The following is a 21,410-nucleotide window of genomic DNA, read 5'->3' on the forward strand; positions in this document are numbered from 1 at the left end:
ATACACTTATTGAACGAATAACGATAATAAACGAACAATGTACCGGTATCTCTCGTTAAATAAAATGTCTATTTGCACGATAAATTTGCAATGTTTCAAAAATTATAGAATGTTAACTTTTCTTTATGAAAATTTAAAACAGTTTTTTCAAATCAATATTTTTGACTATTACCACACGGTTTTGTTTTGTAATCGTTATTGGGTACGGAATCCTAAACTCGAAATAGCGAGATTTTTTTGGGCTTCGATTCCGTTAGATTTTATTTTATATTATTTGGATATTTTTCGATAGGAAAGAGAAATAATATATGGCTAACATAAGCAAAAAATGTTGAAAATAAATTTGGATTTTACTATTTTTCAATTTTGTCAACGGATATAATAAATTAACTATGCAGCAAGTTACTGGTGTGTTTTTCAATGCTATATCTAGCACCATATATTGTTGGTCTTTAATACATTATTTGATAAATAAAAGCTTGTTTTTAATATATTGACATATTAAATTAAATGATAGTTGAAACGTTAGCGTGGAAATAGACATAGCACATTTAAAATCGATCCTAGTTAATTTCTTGACAGACAGATGTCCTTAAGTTCATTATTTTAAAAATTGATGCATAAGATAATTTTCACTAATATTTTATTTGTTAAAGATAATTGAAATATTTAGTCACTAGTCAGTTGGCAAATTTTAGGAAGAAATTTTTCATTGAATCTTCTTATATGCTTAATGAAGTCTCAGAAAACTTATGTTGCCAATTAGTTGTATAAAATGCTCAGATTACCTCCATCAATTTTTAGGGGTGTGAAAATACACTTTGTGTTTAGCCGACCTGAAAATCGGTATATGCGTAATCTTTTTTACCTAAATAATAGTTGCCCAAAAGATTTTTTTCTAAATAGAACTGTTTTCTAAATATTTCACTCTAAAGTTTAAAAAACTTAACGATTTTTGCCTGCCAATTCTAAGCAGTACAAATATTGGAATAATATAAAACTAAGTAGGTATCAGTTAAATGACAAAAAAAATTCACCAAAGAAGTAATTGTGAGTCTTATTATTGGTACGCCTCGACATTGAAACTAGTGTAAATATTTTTTTGATCATTCTGTATAAGATGTATACAATTAGAAGAATGGCGCGAATTACGTCACCTGTTGTGTCAGTTCAAAGTGATTATTATTTTTATTGGTATTTGCATTGATAAGTGCAATTTTTTACGTGTGCAATAACACAAATTTTTTAAGATCTGAGTTTTATATTTTTGTGTGTATGTAATATTCGTGCTTACAATATAACAATTTTATTGTTAAAATTAAAATTTTTAGTTAGGATATTTCTAATTTTGAAATTCATCTCTAGATGTCTCATTATTTACCAAACGTAAACGTTATAGAAAATTGAATTTGAATTGATATTTTGAACGACTTACGCTAAATGTTAAATATAAAGTTATTTATTATTTAATAATAACAAAAAAGTGAAAATAATAATGTCGGACACGGTTATGTATTATGTAAGTTATTTATTTTTAGTTATTATTTGTTTTTCAGAATAATAAATTATTAAAAGTTATGGGGTTGCAATTTTGAAAATAAATTTAAAAAATTTAATAAATAAATATATAAAAGTGTAAAATCTATAAAAATATTCTTTATTTACAAAAAAAACTGTACTTTACCGAAAAATTAAAGGTTTCAACGTAATCTAATTTTTCTCCTACTTTCGTCTGTCTGTTTGGGTATAATAATAAATATTTAATTTTAACAAGAGTAAACCAATCATCTTTTGCAAAGAATATTAATTCGTCATATCTTTAAAAAAAATTTTTTTATTTCTATGAACATAAAAAAATTCTAAAAAGTGTACACTTATAGGGTAATTTTCCACCAAAGTATAAACATAAGTTAAAAAATTATCTTTTCAGTTTGCATTATTTCTCCTGAAGGTACAACTTTTCTCTAAAAACATCTCACGCGTCTTTGGTATTAAAATTTATTGATTTATCACTACTTTGTTACGTTTTTATCAATCTGATCGATGTTGATTAATTAAATTTCAATTAAAAATTAGTATGTATTTTCTTTTTATAAATAATATTCGGTAAATAAACAAAAACCTTGTTAAATGAATATGTATTTATTTTTAAAAACAAAACGTATTTTTTTTATTGGGGCCACAGAGTTTTTTTAAAATCACATCATTTACTATTTTTAAATACATGATTTGCACAATATGCATGCCTGCTGATGCCATAAAGTTAGTAGGTAATGATTATGTCATGTGAATTATGACTGTGGTTAAAGAATGAATTGATCGCCTACTATTCATTACAATATAAACTACTTGGCTAATAAGTATAAAGAAGTCAATGAAAAATGAATGACTAATAAGTGGTTAAACTTGATGTTTATCCACACTAGGTATTTTTATCCAACTGGCAATGAAGGGTTATGTTTTTTGCGCGTATCTTGTATGTATGTATTTTATTACCTCGTATCTTCCAAACAGCTGGATCGATTTCGACAGTTAAAGTTCCGTCATATTTGTATTAAAAACTTAAGTGTCCTTAAATAGGTGATAGTTGTTTGAAAAAAAAAAGACGGATATTTGGTTAATTCGTCACTTCTTCTTTTTGGCCGTTTTTAAAAGCATGCACGCAAGGGGTGTAGATACTATAGGTTCCTCCGGGGGTGCAAATACAGGATGTTGCTAGTCCGTTTAAACCGAAGCTTTTTCCTCACATTAGAGTGAAGCAAGCCCTGATGACTAAGGCCGAAGGTCTCCTTAGTCTTTTTAGGGCAAGAGACAAAGAAACGTTATTGATCCATACACAGAACTATTAGAAGAGACCAAGCTGTGCGTACTACCAAAATATGAGGTTAATTGTGTGCATTTGCAATGCATAACATAAGGTCCTTGTATGGGCAGTTGTAATAGTTACGGACAACCTATGCGCAGAACTGTTATATAAGATCATCCTGTGTGCAAAACATGAGGTTCCTGTGCCCACAGTTGTTTAGGGCCCAACTAAACGAAGGACTATAACAAGAGGTCAAACACACGTTTTGCACACTTGCAAAACGTAAAAATCCTGTAGCCGCAGTAGTAAAATTAGGAATTCAAAAATGCGTAGTACTAAATCATGACTTGGGTTTTCAAGACCGCCTCGGGGGTTCAAGCGTAAACCCCTTTACGAGCACAGTTGATTTATTTTAAGTTGTACTATATATGACAGAGTGTTGTACAGACCCTTTTAGAGAGAGCATCCAATATATAGAGCTCTAGTTTTTAAGGTAGTACAAGCACCACCAGTACGCAGTATTTAAGGTAGTAAGGTATTACTTGTACCTTATTTTCAGCTTTGATGAAATGTGCTCATACATCCTTAATTAGTCGGATATAACGGTTTTTTTTTTGTTTTTAATCATTAATTAAGATTTTAACTTTAATTTAAATAGTTTTTTTTTTTTTTTTTTTTAAATTTAAACCGACTAGTTTTAGAGAAATCTATGAAAACAGATCATCCATCTACCGTTTTCCCATAAAACGAAAAGTAAATATAACTACGTTTGAAGTTATTTATTTATTTTAATGATTGGGCAACCCCACCCCCTCTAAAATTTTCAGAATTGATTTAGACTTAGCCCAACTTCGTATAAAAAAATTAAACTTATTACTTAAAATTGTCTTGGTGCTCGTACATCCTTAAGTATATATCAACACCTTATTATATTATGATATAGTTAATTGTAGGTGGACAATTTGCCAAATATTTTTCGGTTTTATTTTTAGATTGACATAATCTAATTTTACAAAATTTTGTTATAATAATAAAACTTTAAATAAATTTTAAAACATTTTTACCATTAAACTTTTAATTTTTTGTTTGACACAAAATCAGGTGTGATCGATTTGTTTTTGGTATCGTAGCTCGACTCAACGAATGGACCGATTTTGAGTTTTGTTGTTGTTTGAAAATTTGATCTAAAGTGTTCTTAGGTATATTTCAAGAAAATCTGCTCAGCCGTTTGAAGATCATAACATATTTTATAGTTATTTTTGGGTACGGAAACCAAATTTTTAAAACTATTTTACAGTCAAATATATTAGTGCAAGCTTTGGTCGGGATTCTATGGACACTGGAAGATTTACTCGAGATATAGTACATTTCTTGTGGTTTTCCCCCACTAATTTTTCGGGGATTGTTCAGTTAACATCTAAGAGTATTTTAGCCTATTATACCATGTATATATGAAATATACATAGTATATTAAGTTTAGTCCCAAGTTTGTAACGCTTAAAAATAATGATGCTAGGAAAAAAAATAGGTGTTCATAAAATCGCCTAATTAGTCCATTTCCGGTTGTCCGTCCGTCCGCCCGTCTGTGGACACGATAACTCAAAAACGAAAAAAGATAGCGAGCTGAAATTTTTACAGCGTACTCAGGACGTAAAAAGTGAGGTCAAGTTCGTAAATGAGCATCATAGGTCAATTGGGTCTTTTGTCCGTAGGACCCATCTTGTAAACCGTTAGAGATAGAACAAAAGTTTAAATATAAAAAATGTTCCTTATCAAAAATTAAACAACTTTTGTTTGAAACATTTTTTCGTAAACATCACTGTTTACCCGTGAGGGCCCCAATTAGGCGGAAATTTTATAATATCTACTATACTTGATCATCAGTTATGTATGTGTCACATGTTTGTATGTGTAATGTGATAAAGAAATCAACACTGACTATGCATGGTATTTCAACAATTAACTCAGTCTATTGTTTGTTTTCACTTGTTATCGATAAAAGTTATTTTTAAAGTTTCAGCATACGTCAACTTAAAAAAACATCCTGTATACAGGATATATGTATTATATGTACAGTTTGGCTTAAATACATAGATTCCAATGGTGTTTTTTTCGGTATTTTATTTTATTTACAAATTATAATGAATTTTTCCATACAATCCAAGTTTTCAGAATAGCCCTGGATTTATTGAGTCCCAATTATCGAGATAACTGTATATATTTTAAAGATTTTCCACTCCACATTTTTGCCGCTCCGGTTGCTCGACTCGCTCCGTTGCTGGATCGGGCCCTGATTGTAATAGAGTCAGGGAAAAAAGTATTTTTATCATCAGGTGTGCCAATTTTTCACAAACCGTCTATTTTCGATGTTATTGAATAGAGTCCATAAGAGTCCGCATGTAATTTAGCATAATTAACTAACTTTATAACTTTCTAAGAAATACGTCGTAAAACTAGGAGCTGTAATTAAAATATGTCGTAGATTTATTCCAATATAAAAAAAAAAACTATTATTTTAAAAGTATAGTATCATTTCCTTATTGTTAAAAAGAAATGTTCGATTTAGCCGCTAGCTAAAAGTACAACATACAATACAAGTGTGAGAATAGTCATAGAATATAGTGTTGTTTGGTTTTATGAATTTCCTGGAGGGTAAATTATCTCAAGTTCACTTGATTATTGAAACTCAAAATCCGTTGTTGAATATATATAAGTAAATATTTATTCATAAAATAATGTGTGCACAATTAATACCACTGCGATTAAATATAGCTCTTTTCAAATAATATGAACAATTTAATTTGAATAAAAACAATTAATATTAATGATATTTGTCAGATATCAAAAAACGTTTGCGTTATTTAAAACTATTGAGTCCTAACCATAGAATATATATGGTCCTAACTTTAGACAATTAAGTTACATAGACTAAGCGTCAGACGATGTTAAGCGTGCCAACATCTGAGGTAATTGCTTGAGGTAATGTCAAAACAAAGTGTTGTTGTCATTTTTGTCATTGTAGATTTGTAAGAAAAAATGTAATCATTTTAAAGAGCATTGGAAAAAATGACAACTTTCTATCATATTTAGAAGTGTTTTAGAATTTATATACAGTGTGTCGCATTCAAGATGAAGGCACCCTCATATATTTTTCTTATGTATAGGAATATCGATTTGAAACTATAGATTTGAAACATTTTTTAAAATATATAACCGAAATTTGATCTTTAAACTCCTACTACAAATTGAAAAAATAGGCCGATTCTTAATATTTTGCCTAGCATATCAGAGATGGTTAGAGATATCGAAAAAAATTATTAGAAAAAGTTGCTTAGAATATTTTTGATTTTCATGACAAAATTTGCATTTGTAATTTTTTCATTATTTTGATCTACACTCAAAATTATTACTGATACTGATACTGATTATTACTGATATTAGTAGGCTGAGTTTAAAGTTCAGATTTCGGTTAAGTATTTTAAAAAATGCGACCCATCACTCTGTATGACTGTACAAAATTTCAAATCGATTTTCCTATAAAAAATGAAAATATGTGGGTGTCTTCATCTTTGATGCGACACACTGTAGATGAGTCAGTCAGTGAGTGAGTTTCACGAAGGGTATATTAGATACCAACCATCATATGACTGTTTTTTTTTTTTCAGACCTAGAACTGAACAATCTTGTCTCTATTTGAGTATTTCGTAAATTTTATTATGCAATAAGGTTTGCGTGTAATTTAACATGATTATTTTATGTATTCATTGTAGTGAGAAATCGAAAATTTTGATGAGCTAGAAAGATATTTTAACATATTTACACGAAATACGCTATACATTATTAACGAATTTACAAGCGACCAAACAAAATAATGCACATCTGACATCTGTCAAAAAATACTAATGAAAAAATTGTTCAACTGTAATTCGTAATGAGTTATTTGTACAATCAACAAGTTTCAGTTATTTTGCAATCACGTAATTGATAATTGTTAATAGTTTGAAAATAATAATTAATTAATTAACGAAAACTATAAAAAAAATTATTAAAATATGTTATGAATTTTATTTTTTTAAACTGAATAAATCAATTTATTTATATGAAAATTGTTTCGCCTTAAGTAAATAAAAAAAAACTTGTATTTGTTTTGAGGTTAAGATACTTTTGGTTAAGGTTAATAATTATTTTTATAAAAATGTAAATAGTAAAATTTAGTATCCTTTTTTTAAACAAATTTTATTATTTTTTTATAATAAAAGTATAAAATAAAAATAATTATTAATGTATAGAGACACTTGTTTAGCATATAAAAATGTCACGACAAGAAAAAGCCAAATCGGTTGGACTTGTAAGTATACCAAAATGCTGCTTTAAAAATTTTTTTCTAATAATAATAATTAGAAAACTATTTATTATCATTTTGAATAATATTATAGTGATTTAAAACAAAATTACATATAAAAGTATTTTTAAGATAATTAATTAGTAAATAGTATGCGTTCGATGTTCTATAATTACGATTTGTATATTCATTTACGCAAACGTTACCTTTAATGTAAACATTTTTTCCCAGTTCGTTTATGTTTTTCGAATTCAACACACATATGTTAGGTTAGAAATATTAATACATTTTATTAATAATTATGAAAAATTAATTTGCATGAATTTCATACTACATCGATAAGTTCAATTATTTTTCGATATATTCGATGTTATTTGCTTGTTCTAGAGCATGATTACGATTCTAGTATATTAATCGATAGATTGTTTCGGTATAAATTGAATTCGAAATTCTATTTACACTTGTGTTTCCTTTCGATTTTTGTTAAATCTAGTTATTTTTGGAAAAAATTTAATGCCTTTCGATCAGTTTTTTATTTTTTAAATTCGAATCACTGTTTTTTTGAAGCGATTACGATAATTTATATTACCGCATCGTCTTGATTAAACCAAAAGCGATTTAATATTATGCAAAAAGCATTTTTTCAAATTCATTCCCTTCCGTTTTATGAAAATAATTAAAAACTTAATTGTTAAAGTTCACTTAACACAATTAACAGACGTTATAAAAACTACACCTAAACGTGGGTCGAATTCCAGGGTATTTTTGATACAATTTCGAATTCCTGGTCAACAACAAATTTTAATGATTAATTCTGATACGCTAGGGCTATTGTCGGCGGGACAGGACCCTTTTTGTTAAATGATCAATACCTACTTGAAACTTTGTGAGTGGCTTGCTTTTGGCGAGTTTACCAAACATTATTTCTACGACTTTTTTGAAAATGCTGCGTTTTCAGGAAATTTGTTGTACACTATGGCTACTTGATAACCTTAATAATTATTAAACAATTCAGAAAAAGTGAAATATGTATGGATTGAAAAACAAAAATACTTTAGTACGGTATGTTCGAGGTGGTAGGCAAGCTTATCAATAAGGTATTTTTGTCGGACAAAATATTTTATAATAATTATTAATGTTATCAAGTGGTAATAATGTCCGACAAATTCTCTGCTACGTTTTTTTTGACGGATAGCTTAAATATGACGTTATTACGCTCATTTAAAAACGCAGCATTTTCGAAAAAAAATCTTAGAGTGCAGCTTAGTAGACTAGCAAAAGGGAAGCCACTCACGAAATTTCAAGTATAGATTAATCATTTTACAAAGCACCCTTTCTGGCCCACGGCCTATTAATAATCATTTAACCATAGAAAGTGCTGTCCCGCGAACTAATATTTAATAGCAAAATTTGGTACTGCCTTGAACTATTTTTAAAATGAGTTGGGGCGTATGGGTATAAATTAAGTTTATTAGCCAATTTGAATATAAAGTCTGTTCCAAAAGCTTTAGCGATCATAGCAGCCTAGCATGAATAAAATTCGGAATGAATTTTGGTAGTTTTTTTAATGGTTGAATCCGTTTTTCTAAATGTTACTCCAAAACCCAAAATTAAGTAGGTAATACCGCTAAAACAAAATTTTTTGAATCGAAAAAAGATTTGACGTAAACAGAATGATTTTATCTACCATTAAGCTATTTCAAGTCAAATTTGAAATGGACTCACTTTTAAAAAGTCTCAACAAAAATAACTAAATATTTTTATTTAAATTTCAATAATTTATTTTAAATAATTTCAGTTGGATACATTATTTGGGCGACCTAAAAATCGAACAAATAGTGTTACAAATGTTCGCGGTGCTGGATTTACTGGATCTGGAAATTCCATTAGTAGTAGCAGTGATGCTTCAAATTATGGGTCAGGCGATGCAGCGCTTGAACAGGAGGAGGCTTTACTTGCAATTATTGAAAAGATGGATGAAGTCACTTTATGTGCGAAGTTTGAGGAGATGTTGGTATGTACTTTAATTTTCTTATAAAAATTCAATTAACGTATTGCTCTAGCTAGATTAAATAAAAGGGGAATAATGTATAAAAATTCGTTTGCGCGTGTACCATGAGAAAACTAAGGGAAAATTTAATCGTCTATATACTTGGCCTCATTTTTGTATTCAGCGATTTTCTTATTCTAGGCATAAAATTAATTGATAGAGGATATTTATTTGGATTTAGGATTTTTTTCTCATACTAACAATATGAACAAAGGATCCCGCACAATTGGATACGAAACTTTTTCTAACCGCTCCCAAAATTTTCTTTATATCGTTCTGATAAAAAACTCTCACGGCCAAAGCTGCACATATATTATAGTTATAGTATATGACTTTGCTTTATACCTCGCTATGTACCTCGAAAACTACCCGTTTATAAATAATTTGATCAGATCGATCCGGTACGGTTTGAAAAAATTTCACTGAAAGCCATTTTCCTATCTAATCGTGTGGGATGTTTTGATAGCCAATGCCAATTTCTGTGAGTTTGGGATTATAACTCTAGACTTGACCCAAGATATATAGTAATTTTTGAGATTTAGAACTTGTTAGCTCTCTTAACACATTGGCATTTTTGAGGGAAAAGATCTTACAATGAAAGTTAGACCTTGAACTTGTACGGGGAGCATAAGTCATACAAAAACATTCGTCATTGTTTGTTAACCAGAATCTTAATATATGATCCATTCTTTCTACTTTTTTCGGCCATTCTTCAATCTGGCGTTTGCTAGAAAATTCCCATATTTTCCACAATTATTTGTTAGAAATAACATGTGGCAACCAATTTTAAAATTTAATGATACTTTTTATTAAATATTTTGTAAAGTGTTATTTCTTCTTTTTTTTTTAGAATGACATGAATTTATCTGAGGATAAAAAACAACCTATAAGACTACAACCATTCCAAAATAAAAAGAAAATGGTTATTAATCATTATAAAGGGATGAGTCAGGTAAACATTATAATCTATTTCCTACAGCTTAAAACGACATTAAAAAAACCAAGTGAAAACAAACAACTGAATGAGTTAATTGTTGAAATACCCTGTATAGAAAGTGTCGAATATCAATGCTTGCATAATTTTTATTATAAATTAGAAGAGTTTAAATAATGCACACAATTACGGCGGCCTTTCCCCATTTATTTGGTTTTCGAAAATTTTCCAAAGCATTTTCTAGAATTTTGTTTTTATTTTTTGAGAATGTTCTACAAGACCACTAGTTAAAGCTACTTGCAAATTTTCAAATCTCTATCTTTTTTTAGTTTTGAAGAAAAATGGACAAAAAAGTTTTGTCCTAATTTGCGGCCTCTCGCGGATAAATAGTGACGTTTACGAAAAAATGTTTCAAAAATTGTTTATGTTTTTATAAGAAACAAATTGTTAATTTTGTTAACTTTTCTTAATAACATTTTGTCAACTTATAAAAACAATGGGTAGTTTAAAAAAAAAAAAAAAAAAAAAAATAGTGATACCAAATTTTTGGCTACCCTGTACATTATTTAGAAGTTTTAAATATGCCTACATACTTTTCAGAATAAGCAAAATTTTTTATAAGGAATGACTTTTTCTTAAAATGAAAAATAAGAAAATTTACAATTATAGTTACCCCTATCCAGAGACACTGTATACACAGAATATAAAAACGACAAACATCTTATCTCGTTAGCAGTACATCGGTTTCAAAAACTTTAAAGTAACTTTCTTTTTAGAATTTTATATTCTACATCATTCTGATCTTGTAACGCAGTAGTTTTGGAACACTTGATAGCTTTATAATAATTGATAATGAATTTTAATTTTAGGAAAATAAATCAAAATTTGATAAACCAATGGATTATATAAATTATTTAAGCCAAAATGATTTATCCAGTAGTAAATTATTCAATTGTGTGGAGTCATTAAGAATAGCACTTACGAATAATCCACTTAGTTGGATTGAAGAATTTGGTACGCAAGGCTTGAAGACAATTTTAAATATTTTAAATGTTTATAATCGGAAGTAAGTTTATTAAATTATTAAACTTCAATGCTACCATTTGAAACAATTTTTTTCCAATAAACCTAACATAAAATAAAGTCAAACTGGAAACAATCCGTGTATTTCAAAATTTCATGACACTATTAACTAGAATTTATTGAAAAATGCATGAATATGTTTTTAAGATCGGTAATTACAAATCTTTAGAACAAATTTTTGATTACATGTTTAATACATATAACTGCATCGTGGTTTCACACTTTCACCCCCTTAATATTATGTAATGGAGCATGTTTTAAAAATAGTATGAATAAACATCGAAATATTTATCAATTGGTAACATTTCATCTTGCATAGTTTTGAAGGAAATCTCTGGAAACTTCATTACGTGTTTTGGCATTCTGACGTTTATTAATTTTTCTCTGAAGCTATAAGAGATAAAAGATTCTTCATTGATACGTGAAACTTCCTCAATTGATTTATTGAGCCTAATTTCATACGAACCTAATCTTATGTGAAACCTTCATACATGTTATTTGCACCTGTACAAACCTGACAGGACGTCAGGTTTAGAATGTTTGTGTCCGAAATTTTGGATCCACCAATCCTGGAAGAAATCCTGGTGGAGTAGCTCTGGACTTTTTGCGTGGCGTCTGAATCCTATAGCTTCTACTGCCTGCGGGTAACAGATTGTGCTCAAGGAGGGCACAGAGAATCCTTTAGTCTAGGTTCTAATGATCAATTTGCGGTACACCTCTTATTTATTATTATTACTCTTAGTTTGTTTTAATTGTTTGCGAGGTTAAAAGCTTAAATAAGACTAAATATTACTTCCCAAAACTGCTCTTAAATAATTATTGGATATTGTTTGAATAATTAATAAATTTTAGTGGTGGGCCTCCAAATATACGATATGAATGTTTACGATGTTTAAACGCCATTATGAATAATACAGTTGGATTAAAAAACATGTTGGTTGTAAAAGATTCATTTTCAATTGTGGCAAGATCCCTAGACCCAAAGCATCCAATTGTGATGTGCGAGGCTGTTAAGGTATGTTACAAAAAAAAAAAAACTTATAAAAAAATATTTAATCTATTTATGATTTTTAATTTGATTTTGATCAGGCATTGGTGACGTTTTGTTTTGTTCCAAATGGACATGAAAAAGTTTTGGAAGCAATTAGTATTGTTAGTGATTTTAAGGATCGATTTGCACCGATTATTGAAGGTTTATCGAGTCCCAAACATGAACAAATGCGGGTAAATATTACATTTATTAACAAAGAAATTGACTCAATGTTTATAAACATCTAAACTAAAAAACTATAATTATTTTAAAAGATGGCGAAGTTTATTTTATCTTACTTGTACATTTATTCAAAAAGTGACTCTAGACTGATATTATATTATTGATAATATTTTGAGAAAAATTTGGTTATTTGTACATAAGACCTTTGCATTGCCGTAAAAAGTACTATTTAAGAAAAAGTCGCCCTAAAATAATTACATTTGGTCGTGACACAAGAAAAATGCTTTTTTAAGTTCTTGAGTCGATTTTTTATTTATTCTATTTTAATTATTAAAAAATGAATAATTAATGCATTATAAATATATTCTAGGTTGTATGTTTTCAATTTATTAATGCAATTATATCACAAGCCGAAGATTTAGATTTTCGATTACATTTAAGGAATGAAGTAGTACGCGCTGGATTATCAGAAATAATTGGTATTTATTTTTATTACATTTATAAATTTTGAAGTTTTTCTTTAAACGATGTTATTCCTTTTTTGTAGATTCTTTACGACTAGATTCATCAAAAGATCTAATGGTTCAAGTAAAAGTATTTGATAATTTAAGAGTAGAAGATTTTGATGAATTTTATGCACGCTTTGATAATGTACGTTTGGAAATGGATGATGTTAATGATTGTTTCGAAGTTATTAAGAATGTGACATTTGATACACCAGCCGAGCCATATTTTTTAAGTATTCTTCAACATTTGCTCTTTATCAAAGATGACAATATAATAAGGTAAATGATTATTAACTAAATAATAATTAAAGCCTCTTTCACACTATTGCGAAGTAGCATGAAATCGGACGAGAAACGAAAATGTGAAGATGATTGTTGTAGTGTATCGCCTGTCTTCGCCTCTAAAAAAAACGATTTTTTGTATCCAAGTCAAAGGCAAGACGGAGCATCCAGGTGAATATAAGTACACTTCATCTCCACATTCTCGTGATTATTTGTGTAGTTCATTATAATACAATGAATAAGCCGGAAAAAAGTATCAAAAGTAGAAAAGTTGGGAAACAGCACCGATTTTAATTACTTAATAACTTTTTGTAACGTGTTTATAGGACCCCAAGGAACATTCAGTCAACTTAACCTTGTCATGTGGGAGCATAGGACTCCAGGAGGAGCCTATGTAGTCCTAAGTTTTTTTGCTTATTTTGACTTAAATAAACGCTGAATACGAATTCGATGTCAGATTATATGAATTATGTCACGTATTCCAAGAAAATTGTCATGTTTGTCCCGAAAATCCACTTTTTGCCGCAAAAATATGTATTTAATAATTCTCGGCATCAGTTTTATTTTCCAAAAATGCGTGTTAAATTTTTATGTTGGATACAATTCGCGCCTGGTAGTAAGATCGTTCTTTAAAAACTTTAAAAACAACTTACAACGTTGTGTTTGGGAATAGTTTAAATTATGCATCGGCAAAATTCCTTGTTTTGTTTTGTCCTCCATTTACACTCTCTCTGGTGAATTTTTTGTCGCAAAAACCACTTAGGCGTTGCTATTTTGAATATTTTAATAAACATAGGACTAGGATCCGAACACAAAATCTTAAATTTTCTGATTTAAGTGTTAGTTTAATAACTCAAAGAGATGTATCGACCCAATTTATTAGAAAGATGGCTCTACATTAATTGTACAAACTTGAGAAATTCTAAAAACTACTCAAATTACGTTGACCTTCAGAAACTTTCATATTTATATTTGTTAAACAATTAAACAATTTTCGTGTTCTTAATATTTCTGTTTAATTTCAGACCTGCTTATTTTAAATTAATCGAAGAATGTGTCACGCAAATTGTTTTACATAAGAATGGTTTAGATCCAGATTTTACAAGACGTTTTGAAATTGACGTTCAACCTCTTATAGAAACTTTGGCAGGTATGTTAATTTTATAATAATTTTTCTCATCTCCGTGCAGAAAGTGTTAACTTTCCAGTCTTTACCAGAAGGTCTTTGATAACACGATTTAACATATAGTCGAAAAATACGTTCAAATAATCAAAAACCCAAAGGGGGTGGGGTACAAAGGACCGATTCGATTGCCACAAAATTTGTATTATAAGTAAACTCTCGAAAGGGTTGATAAATCATTTATTAACTTCTCAGTATAGGGTGTTATTTATTGTAATGAGTCCGATTTTTGAAATCGAAATTTTCAACATATCTTAACGTTTCATGGTTAAAATGAGACTTAACACGAATTTGGAGAAAAAGTATGTGTGTGTGTGGACGTACGTTCGTGGTGATAAATAAAGGTGGTGATATGATATCGACTTCGTTAAGGTGTCGATCGAAGCGTATTAACGGCAATATGATCCCAAAGAAATTTCATAACATTTGGTCTAGTCGTTTTGATACGGGCGAGTTTCTTTAAAAAGTCTTTCTTGATCGATATCGCGCAATATGATCCGAAAAGAATTTCATTCTTTTCGGTTAGACATTCAGTCGAGTTTTTTTTAAATTATTTATTATGCTGGGAAGTTATTCGTGTGGAGCTCAAGGATCGCACCAGACCCTACCCACGGCTTAATTTTTCTTAAAATTGCACTCCATTGCCTTTTTTGAGTTATAAATTTTCTGCATTTTTTTTACCTGTCCTGTTTTCAAAGACCTTTTTGTAATATAAAGAGGAGACGAAAATCGAAAAATACATTAAAATAATAAAATTCCTACAGGAGATACACGGTTCCATTGTTATAAAATTTCTATTAGTATCTACCGGTCTATAACTGAGCGATCTAGTGATGTCAATGAGTTTAAAAAAACAATTGTTTTATGGGTTGCTAATCAATGAACATCAACATTTTAATTATCATGTAAAATTTTAATGATTTTACAATTTTGGAAAAAATTTTATAGTAAAAAAAATTAAAATTTGACATAATATATTAAAATCAAAATTCGTAATTGTGTAATGAACGATGCGTTGATAATGCTTTTGAGCATAATGGCCGGAGCTATCGACACTCCGGATTTTTGTTCACAATTAATATGCATCTGTTTGTAGTGAAAGTCATTGTCCATAATGGTACGATTGTACCATTATGACGTCAAATAACATTTTTAATGTCATATTTACTTTTTTTGTGTTTTTTTTTACAGATCGCGAAAAATCACAAGCGGCCGAGAATAGCAAAATTGAAGAATTAAAAAATAAATTAGAAAAAGAAATTAGTTTAAGGCAAGAAACTGAAGCAAAATTGGCTCAAGCAGAAAATCGATTAAAAGATCTTGGTGGTGATTCATTCACTGCTGTCAGTAATGTCGCAAATATTGCAAAAGTATGTTTTTTTCTTTTAATCTTAAAAAAATTTGTTGAATAAAGGCTGTTCCAATAAGGCTGTCGTTTTTGAGTTTTAAATAAAACATGTATATTTGTACCATATGTTTGAAACATTTATTGAATAATGAAGTACACATCAGGAGATTTTGAATGAAATAAGACTTATTACCTACTCAGTTTTGCTGGCATAGACGTATTCTTTTCATGAAATTTTCGCATAAACTTTGCGGTATTTCAGTGATACAGCGGTTAATTTTCTTTTTTAAAACTTCAATCGTTGTGAGAAAACGAAAAAAATTCAAAGGCATTAAATCGCATGATGTGAGCAGCCAATGCCGATTTCCAAAACTAGAAATAACACGAGCACGAAATGACTCATGCAGTAACTTTTAAGTTATTTTTTTGATTGATTAACTACAAAACGAGCTATTAGCAGCCATAATAGATTAAAAGGGTTCACCCTCTATACGTATAAACTAACTGCAAGGTCTAAGGTTATTGTATTTATAATTTAAAAAAAATTCAAAACCCAGATTAATTCGACTCAACTTGAAAGGCACTGGAAAAATTTCGAATTAGACGTTCTAGAGAGAAAAGCGCCATGAAAATAATTTCCCTGTTCATTGGACTATTAAAAATTAAATAATTTTTTTTAATATTTAATTTTTAGAATATACACATTCCTCCAGCTCCACCGCAGCCTCCAGGGTATGGAATACCACCACCACCTCCACCACCGGGAATGGCGGGTATGCCACCGCCTCCTCCTCCTATGCCAGGAGGTGTAGGCGGTGCTCCACCACCACCTCCAATGCCAGGAATGGGTGGACCAGCACCGCCTCCACCACCACCTATGTTAGGCATGGGTGGACCACCACCGCCGCCTGGTTTTCCAGGAATGATGATGCCACCACCACCACCGGTAGATGTTTTACCTCATGGCTTGAAACCAAAAAAGAAATGGGATGTATCAGGTCCATTAAAACGGGCTAATTGGAAAACAATTTTGCCTCAAAAAATGTCAGAAAAAGCGTTTTGGATAAAATGTCAAGAAGATAAATTAGCATCTCCAGACATTTTATCAGGATTGGTTGAACGTTTTAGTTCGAAACCACCTGTAAAACGTAATGATGATGTGGTTGACAGGTAATATGAATACAAATTATCGATTTAGGTTGTGTTGGTGATTTAAAAAAAAAAATTGACTGGAAACCGACTGTAACTTTGTATGCTGCTTACGAATATGGAACATTATTCGGAAAAATTCTAAATCATGTGCCGCTTTCGTTTACGGCCGCCGGTAAATTTTTAAGTTAGCCACAAAGCGGTATTTAATGAAAATTTGTTTTTCGTTCCGTCAGAAACCACCGGGAGCTTTGACATTGCAATCGAGTTTCAGACTTTAAAAAAATCATTAATAGTACAAAGGACTTTGATTATTAAGCTTTTAAAAAAAAACACAATATTATTGTTAAAGATGAACTCGTGAAAAAGATTTGAACAAAAAAATTGGTTTTTAGGTGTCATACACTTAAAAAAGTGAAAGATCTAAAAGTATTGGATGGTAAAGCCGCACAAAATATATCAATTTTAATTGGAGGTTCTTTAAAACATTTACCATATAGTGATGTTAAAAAATTTATTTTACGTTGTGATAACACAATCTTAACTGATAACGTACTTCAACAATTAATACAGGTATTTATTTCATCAAGCCAAGACGTCAATGCATGTCCAATTTATTTCATTTCGTCATAAATCTTGAGGCAATCTGAAAAGAATAAGGTTTTGTGAGTAGTCTTTTTTCGCTGATTTGAAAATTATTACAAAAACGAACAATAACAGGATGAATTTCGATTGGCAGAAACGAGACGCCACTCTGTAGTAAAAAATATTCATTTTTTCCATGAAATTTAACAAAACGAAATAATACTCAACAACTTCATGTATTTCGGATTGCCTCAACAATATAGAGAAACGTGTACAACATGGACGTATCTTTTATTTATTAATAAATTTTTCAGTACTTACCACCCCCAGATCAATTGAAAAAACTGCAAGAATATAAAGCTTCATACGATGATTTAACTGAAGCTGAACAATTTTGTGTAACAATTTCAGAAATAAAACGACTTTTGCCAAGATTAAAATCACTTAGTTTTCGACTACATCAATCAGAAATGGTCAAAGATATTAAACCGGTAATCAAATGTTTTTTATTTATTAAAAACTGAATATAATTGTAATAATTAACATTATTTTTAAATTAATTTAATTTTTTTTATTTGTAATAGGAAATTGTTGCTGGCACAACGGCGTGTGAAGAAGTAAAAAATAGTAAAAAGTTTGCTAAAATATTGGAGTTGGTTTTGCTGCTCGGTAATTTCATGAATTCAGGAAGTAAAAACGGTCAAGCTTATGGTTTTGAAATGAGTTTCTTAACGAAAGTAAGATTATCAAAGTAACAAAAAACAACAGTGTCCGCTACCCTGCATATTTTACGACAATTTAATTTTTAGTGCATTAAATTATTTTACCAGATCTTTGCATATACCTTTTGAGAACTGACTAGCCTTTTCGATTTAATATTAAAATATGACATTATATCCTATAAAGTATCTTTAAAACTCTCTACCAAGAGTTTTCAACCAAGAGACCATGAAGGTTATAAAGAAGGAGAACGATCGCTACGTGTTAAAGCATTAGCGCGTCTGTCCCTGAAAAATTGTAGAATTTATAGTTCATTTTTCTGCCACCAGCCGCGCTGTCATCAAGAAGTAGTATCTGCGAAGTTAGCTGTTTATGAGTACAAGTAGATGAAGTTAGTTGCATAATGTACAAATTGATATATCATTTCAAATTAGCGTGAATTGAATATTCTTATGATATTAAGAAATATATCAGGCCAGAAAAAAATCCTTAGTGAAGTCTATTATTTGGTGTAATTATAATAATTTTTAGTTTTTTTAAATTTTAATTCTTTTTAAATTGTGGGGTAGTAACAGTTAAAAAATGATTTGAAAATGTAAAGATTTTTTATCTAAATCACATAAATTTTTTTTCAGTTGACCGGAACAAAAGATTTCGAAAATAAACAAACTTTATTGCATTATATAGTGGATACCATTGAATCTAAGTTTCCAGATTGTTTAAATTTTCATGACGAACTCTCACATGTGGATAAGTAAATATTTTTTAAATCATGTCAATCTATTAAAGATTCATTCTGGTATAATTAATGGAAAAATAAGCATTCCACATTTTTTGTGTGGAGTAATTATCCAAAAGTTTCAATCATTTTATTATAAATATTGTAATATTTATCCTTTGGTACCAGAATGAGCCTTTCTTATTTTTTTTAAGTATTGGAAATAATTAAAATTTTATGGTTTTAGAGCAAGTCGAGTTTCCTTTGAAAATATACAGAAAACATTACGGCACATGGATGCAAGTATTAAAAATCTAGAAACAGATTTAGTTAATTCAAAAATACCACAATCTGAAGATGATAAATTTGCGGAAATTATGGGTGTATCCTTTTTTATATTTTAGAAATGTTTATTCTTCTTCTTGTATAGAAAATGTACTGTGGACTTTCTTTTAATGTGTGATAAAAATATAATTCCTTAATAAGATTTTAGGCCTTTTCTAAAGAAGCAAGACAGCAATATGAACTTTTACAAAATATGTTTAAACAAATGGATTCTTTATACACAGACCTTTCCGAATACTACGCATTTGATAAACAAAAATACACTTTAGAAGAATTCTTCTCGGATATTAAAACATTTAAAGATCAGTTCGAGGTAAATTTTATAACAGCGCAGGCAGGGTTTCTCAATTTTGGGGTCAAGTTATTTTTTAATGGGAGAAGAATCTTTGGAAATAAAAAAATTCATAATTTTGAGATAATTAAAATTTCAAAAATTGAGATATTAATACGAAAAAGATGTTGAGAAACACTGGTCCATTAATTTTTAGTTGGTTGGTAATTTAATTATAATAAATTTTATAATTTTAGCAAGCCTACAAAGATAATGTAAAAATACGAGAGCAAGAAGAGAAAACGAGACGAGCGAAATTAGCACGAGAAAATGCAGAAAAAGAGCGATCTGAACGCGCTAAATATAAAAAACAACTAATTGATATGAATGCACCACAGGAAGGAGTTATGGATAGTTTGATGGAGGCATTACAAACTGGATCTGCATTTAGTAGGGAACAAAAAAGGAAACGTGGTCCTCGAGTTGCTGGAGGTATGATAAATACAAGCTTTTACGAATCAATAAAAGACAAAAGCGTTCGGAGAAATTGCTCTGCTCATTATGAAAAATTTTTCTTTTTTCTTCCCAAAATATAAATTTACGGTGCTATTTACGAAGACAAGCACTGCTGGCAACAACTTCACCACTTAACGGACAAACAAACACCTTACAATACCCCAAACACCACCATGCAATAAAAAGTTTATAACTTTAAAAATCGATAACTTTCCGCTCTACTATGGGGATCGAGTTGTTCAGTGGTTCCTTTGGAAATAAATTTATCACATTTGCAAGCTAGCATTTTACACGGCCTCTTCTTTTTAACATCTTCCTAGCTATTTAATATTTTACTTTGGTTTCATTTTTAAAAAGTCCTTTAAAATGGTTAAATTTTTTGCAGCTGAAAGAAGAGCACAATTAAATCGAAGTCGATCTCGAACAGGTCTTATTGGATCTACTGGTTTGTCTCGGGAATTATCAAGGTTAGTATCAGAAGATCATATAATTAGAACACAGCCCTTGGTTTGTAGATAAAAAAACGTTAATGAATTGATTTTATGTAGATATAAATTATTGAATATGGATATTATAAACAGTGTTCCAATAAATATTGATGAAGAAACATTTTTATAATTTCTACTCTTAGTTTAAATAATAAATATTGTTAATCCAACTTGTTTTTAGTTCTTAAAGTAAACATGTTTATATCTATATGCTTGATTCCAGCAAGAATGAACCTTCTTCTTCAGAAGAGACTCAACAATCACAGATAAAACTTTTTTTTTATTCTTTTTCGATCTTTTGCCAACCAGCAATCTAAATTACCTTTTTTTGATCTCTCAATGCTTAAATTTTGACCTAACTTTTTTCTTTCTAAAATTTCTATTTTATTCTACCTCAAAATGTGTGTATCAAGTCTCTGTTAAAAAGTATAATTATAAAATATAATTTTCAGTTTCATTCGGTAAATATTCCAAATCTCAATGTAGTACAATGTCCTTTTACCAACTAAGAACCTAAATAGAAACCTAACTTCAGTTTAAAAAACCTAAAAAGTTATGAAGAAAAATTTTTAGAATTTCTTTTTGACTTTTCAATGTAAATTATTTTGATGCAAATTAAAAAAATAGATCCCTTCATTTCTAAAAATCCAAAAATTTCAGTTTTATTCTACCTCTAATATATCGTAAGTCCTCTGTTTTCTAATTTTCAGTTCCATTCGGAAAATATCCTTAGTCTTAGTGTAGTCTAATATAAAAATTTTTCAGTTTCAGCCTGGTTTCCCATTCTGAAAAAAAATTGCATTTCAGATAACAACTTACGATCATTTTGCGATTTATTTAAAATATAATGCCTACGCCCATGTATAACCGT

General features: G+C 29.5%; 1 protein-coding gene across 1 annotated transcript; it reads left to right on the forward strand.

Moving 5' to 3' along the window:
* Window positions 1-7,083: 7,083 nt before the first annotated feature.
* On the forward strand, window positions 7,084-21,013 carry LOC123297238 (protein diaphanous). The gene is made up of 20 exons (XM_044878822.1): window positions 7,084-7,154; window positions 8,947-9,162; window positions 10,049-10,150; window positions 11,002-11,198; window positions 12,068-12,230; window positions 12,305-12,439; window positions 12,799-12,907; window positions 12,976-13,213; window positions 14,242-14,366; window positions 15,591-15,769; window positions 16,442-16,917; window positions 17,292-17,469; window positions 17,796-17,972; window positions 18,066-18,218; window positions 18,837-18,955; window positions 19,167-19,302; window positions 19,413-19,577; window positions 19,793-20,027; window positions 20,437-20,518; window positions 20,600-21,013. The coding sequence occupies exons 1-20, from the start codon at window positions 7,119-7,121 to the stop codon at window positions 20,667-20,669; spliced, it is 3,291 nt and encodes a 1,096-aa protein (XP_044734757.1). The 5' UTR covers window positions 7,084-7,118; the 3' UTR covers window positions 20,670-21,013.
* Window positions 21,014-21,410: the final 397 nt, after the last annotated feature.

Source organism: Chrysoperla carnea, chromosome 4 (assembly GCF_905475395.1).
Source record: "Chrysoperla carnea chromosome 4, inChrCarn1.1, whole genome shotgun sequence".
Lineage (NCBI taxonomy): Eukaryota > Metazoa > Arthropoda > Insecta > Neuroptera > Chrysopidae > Chrysoperla > Chrysoperla carnea.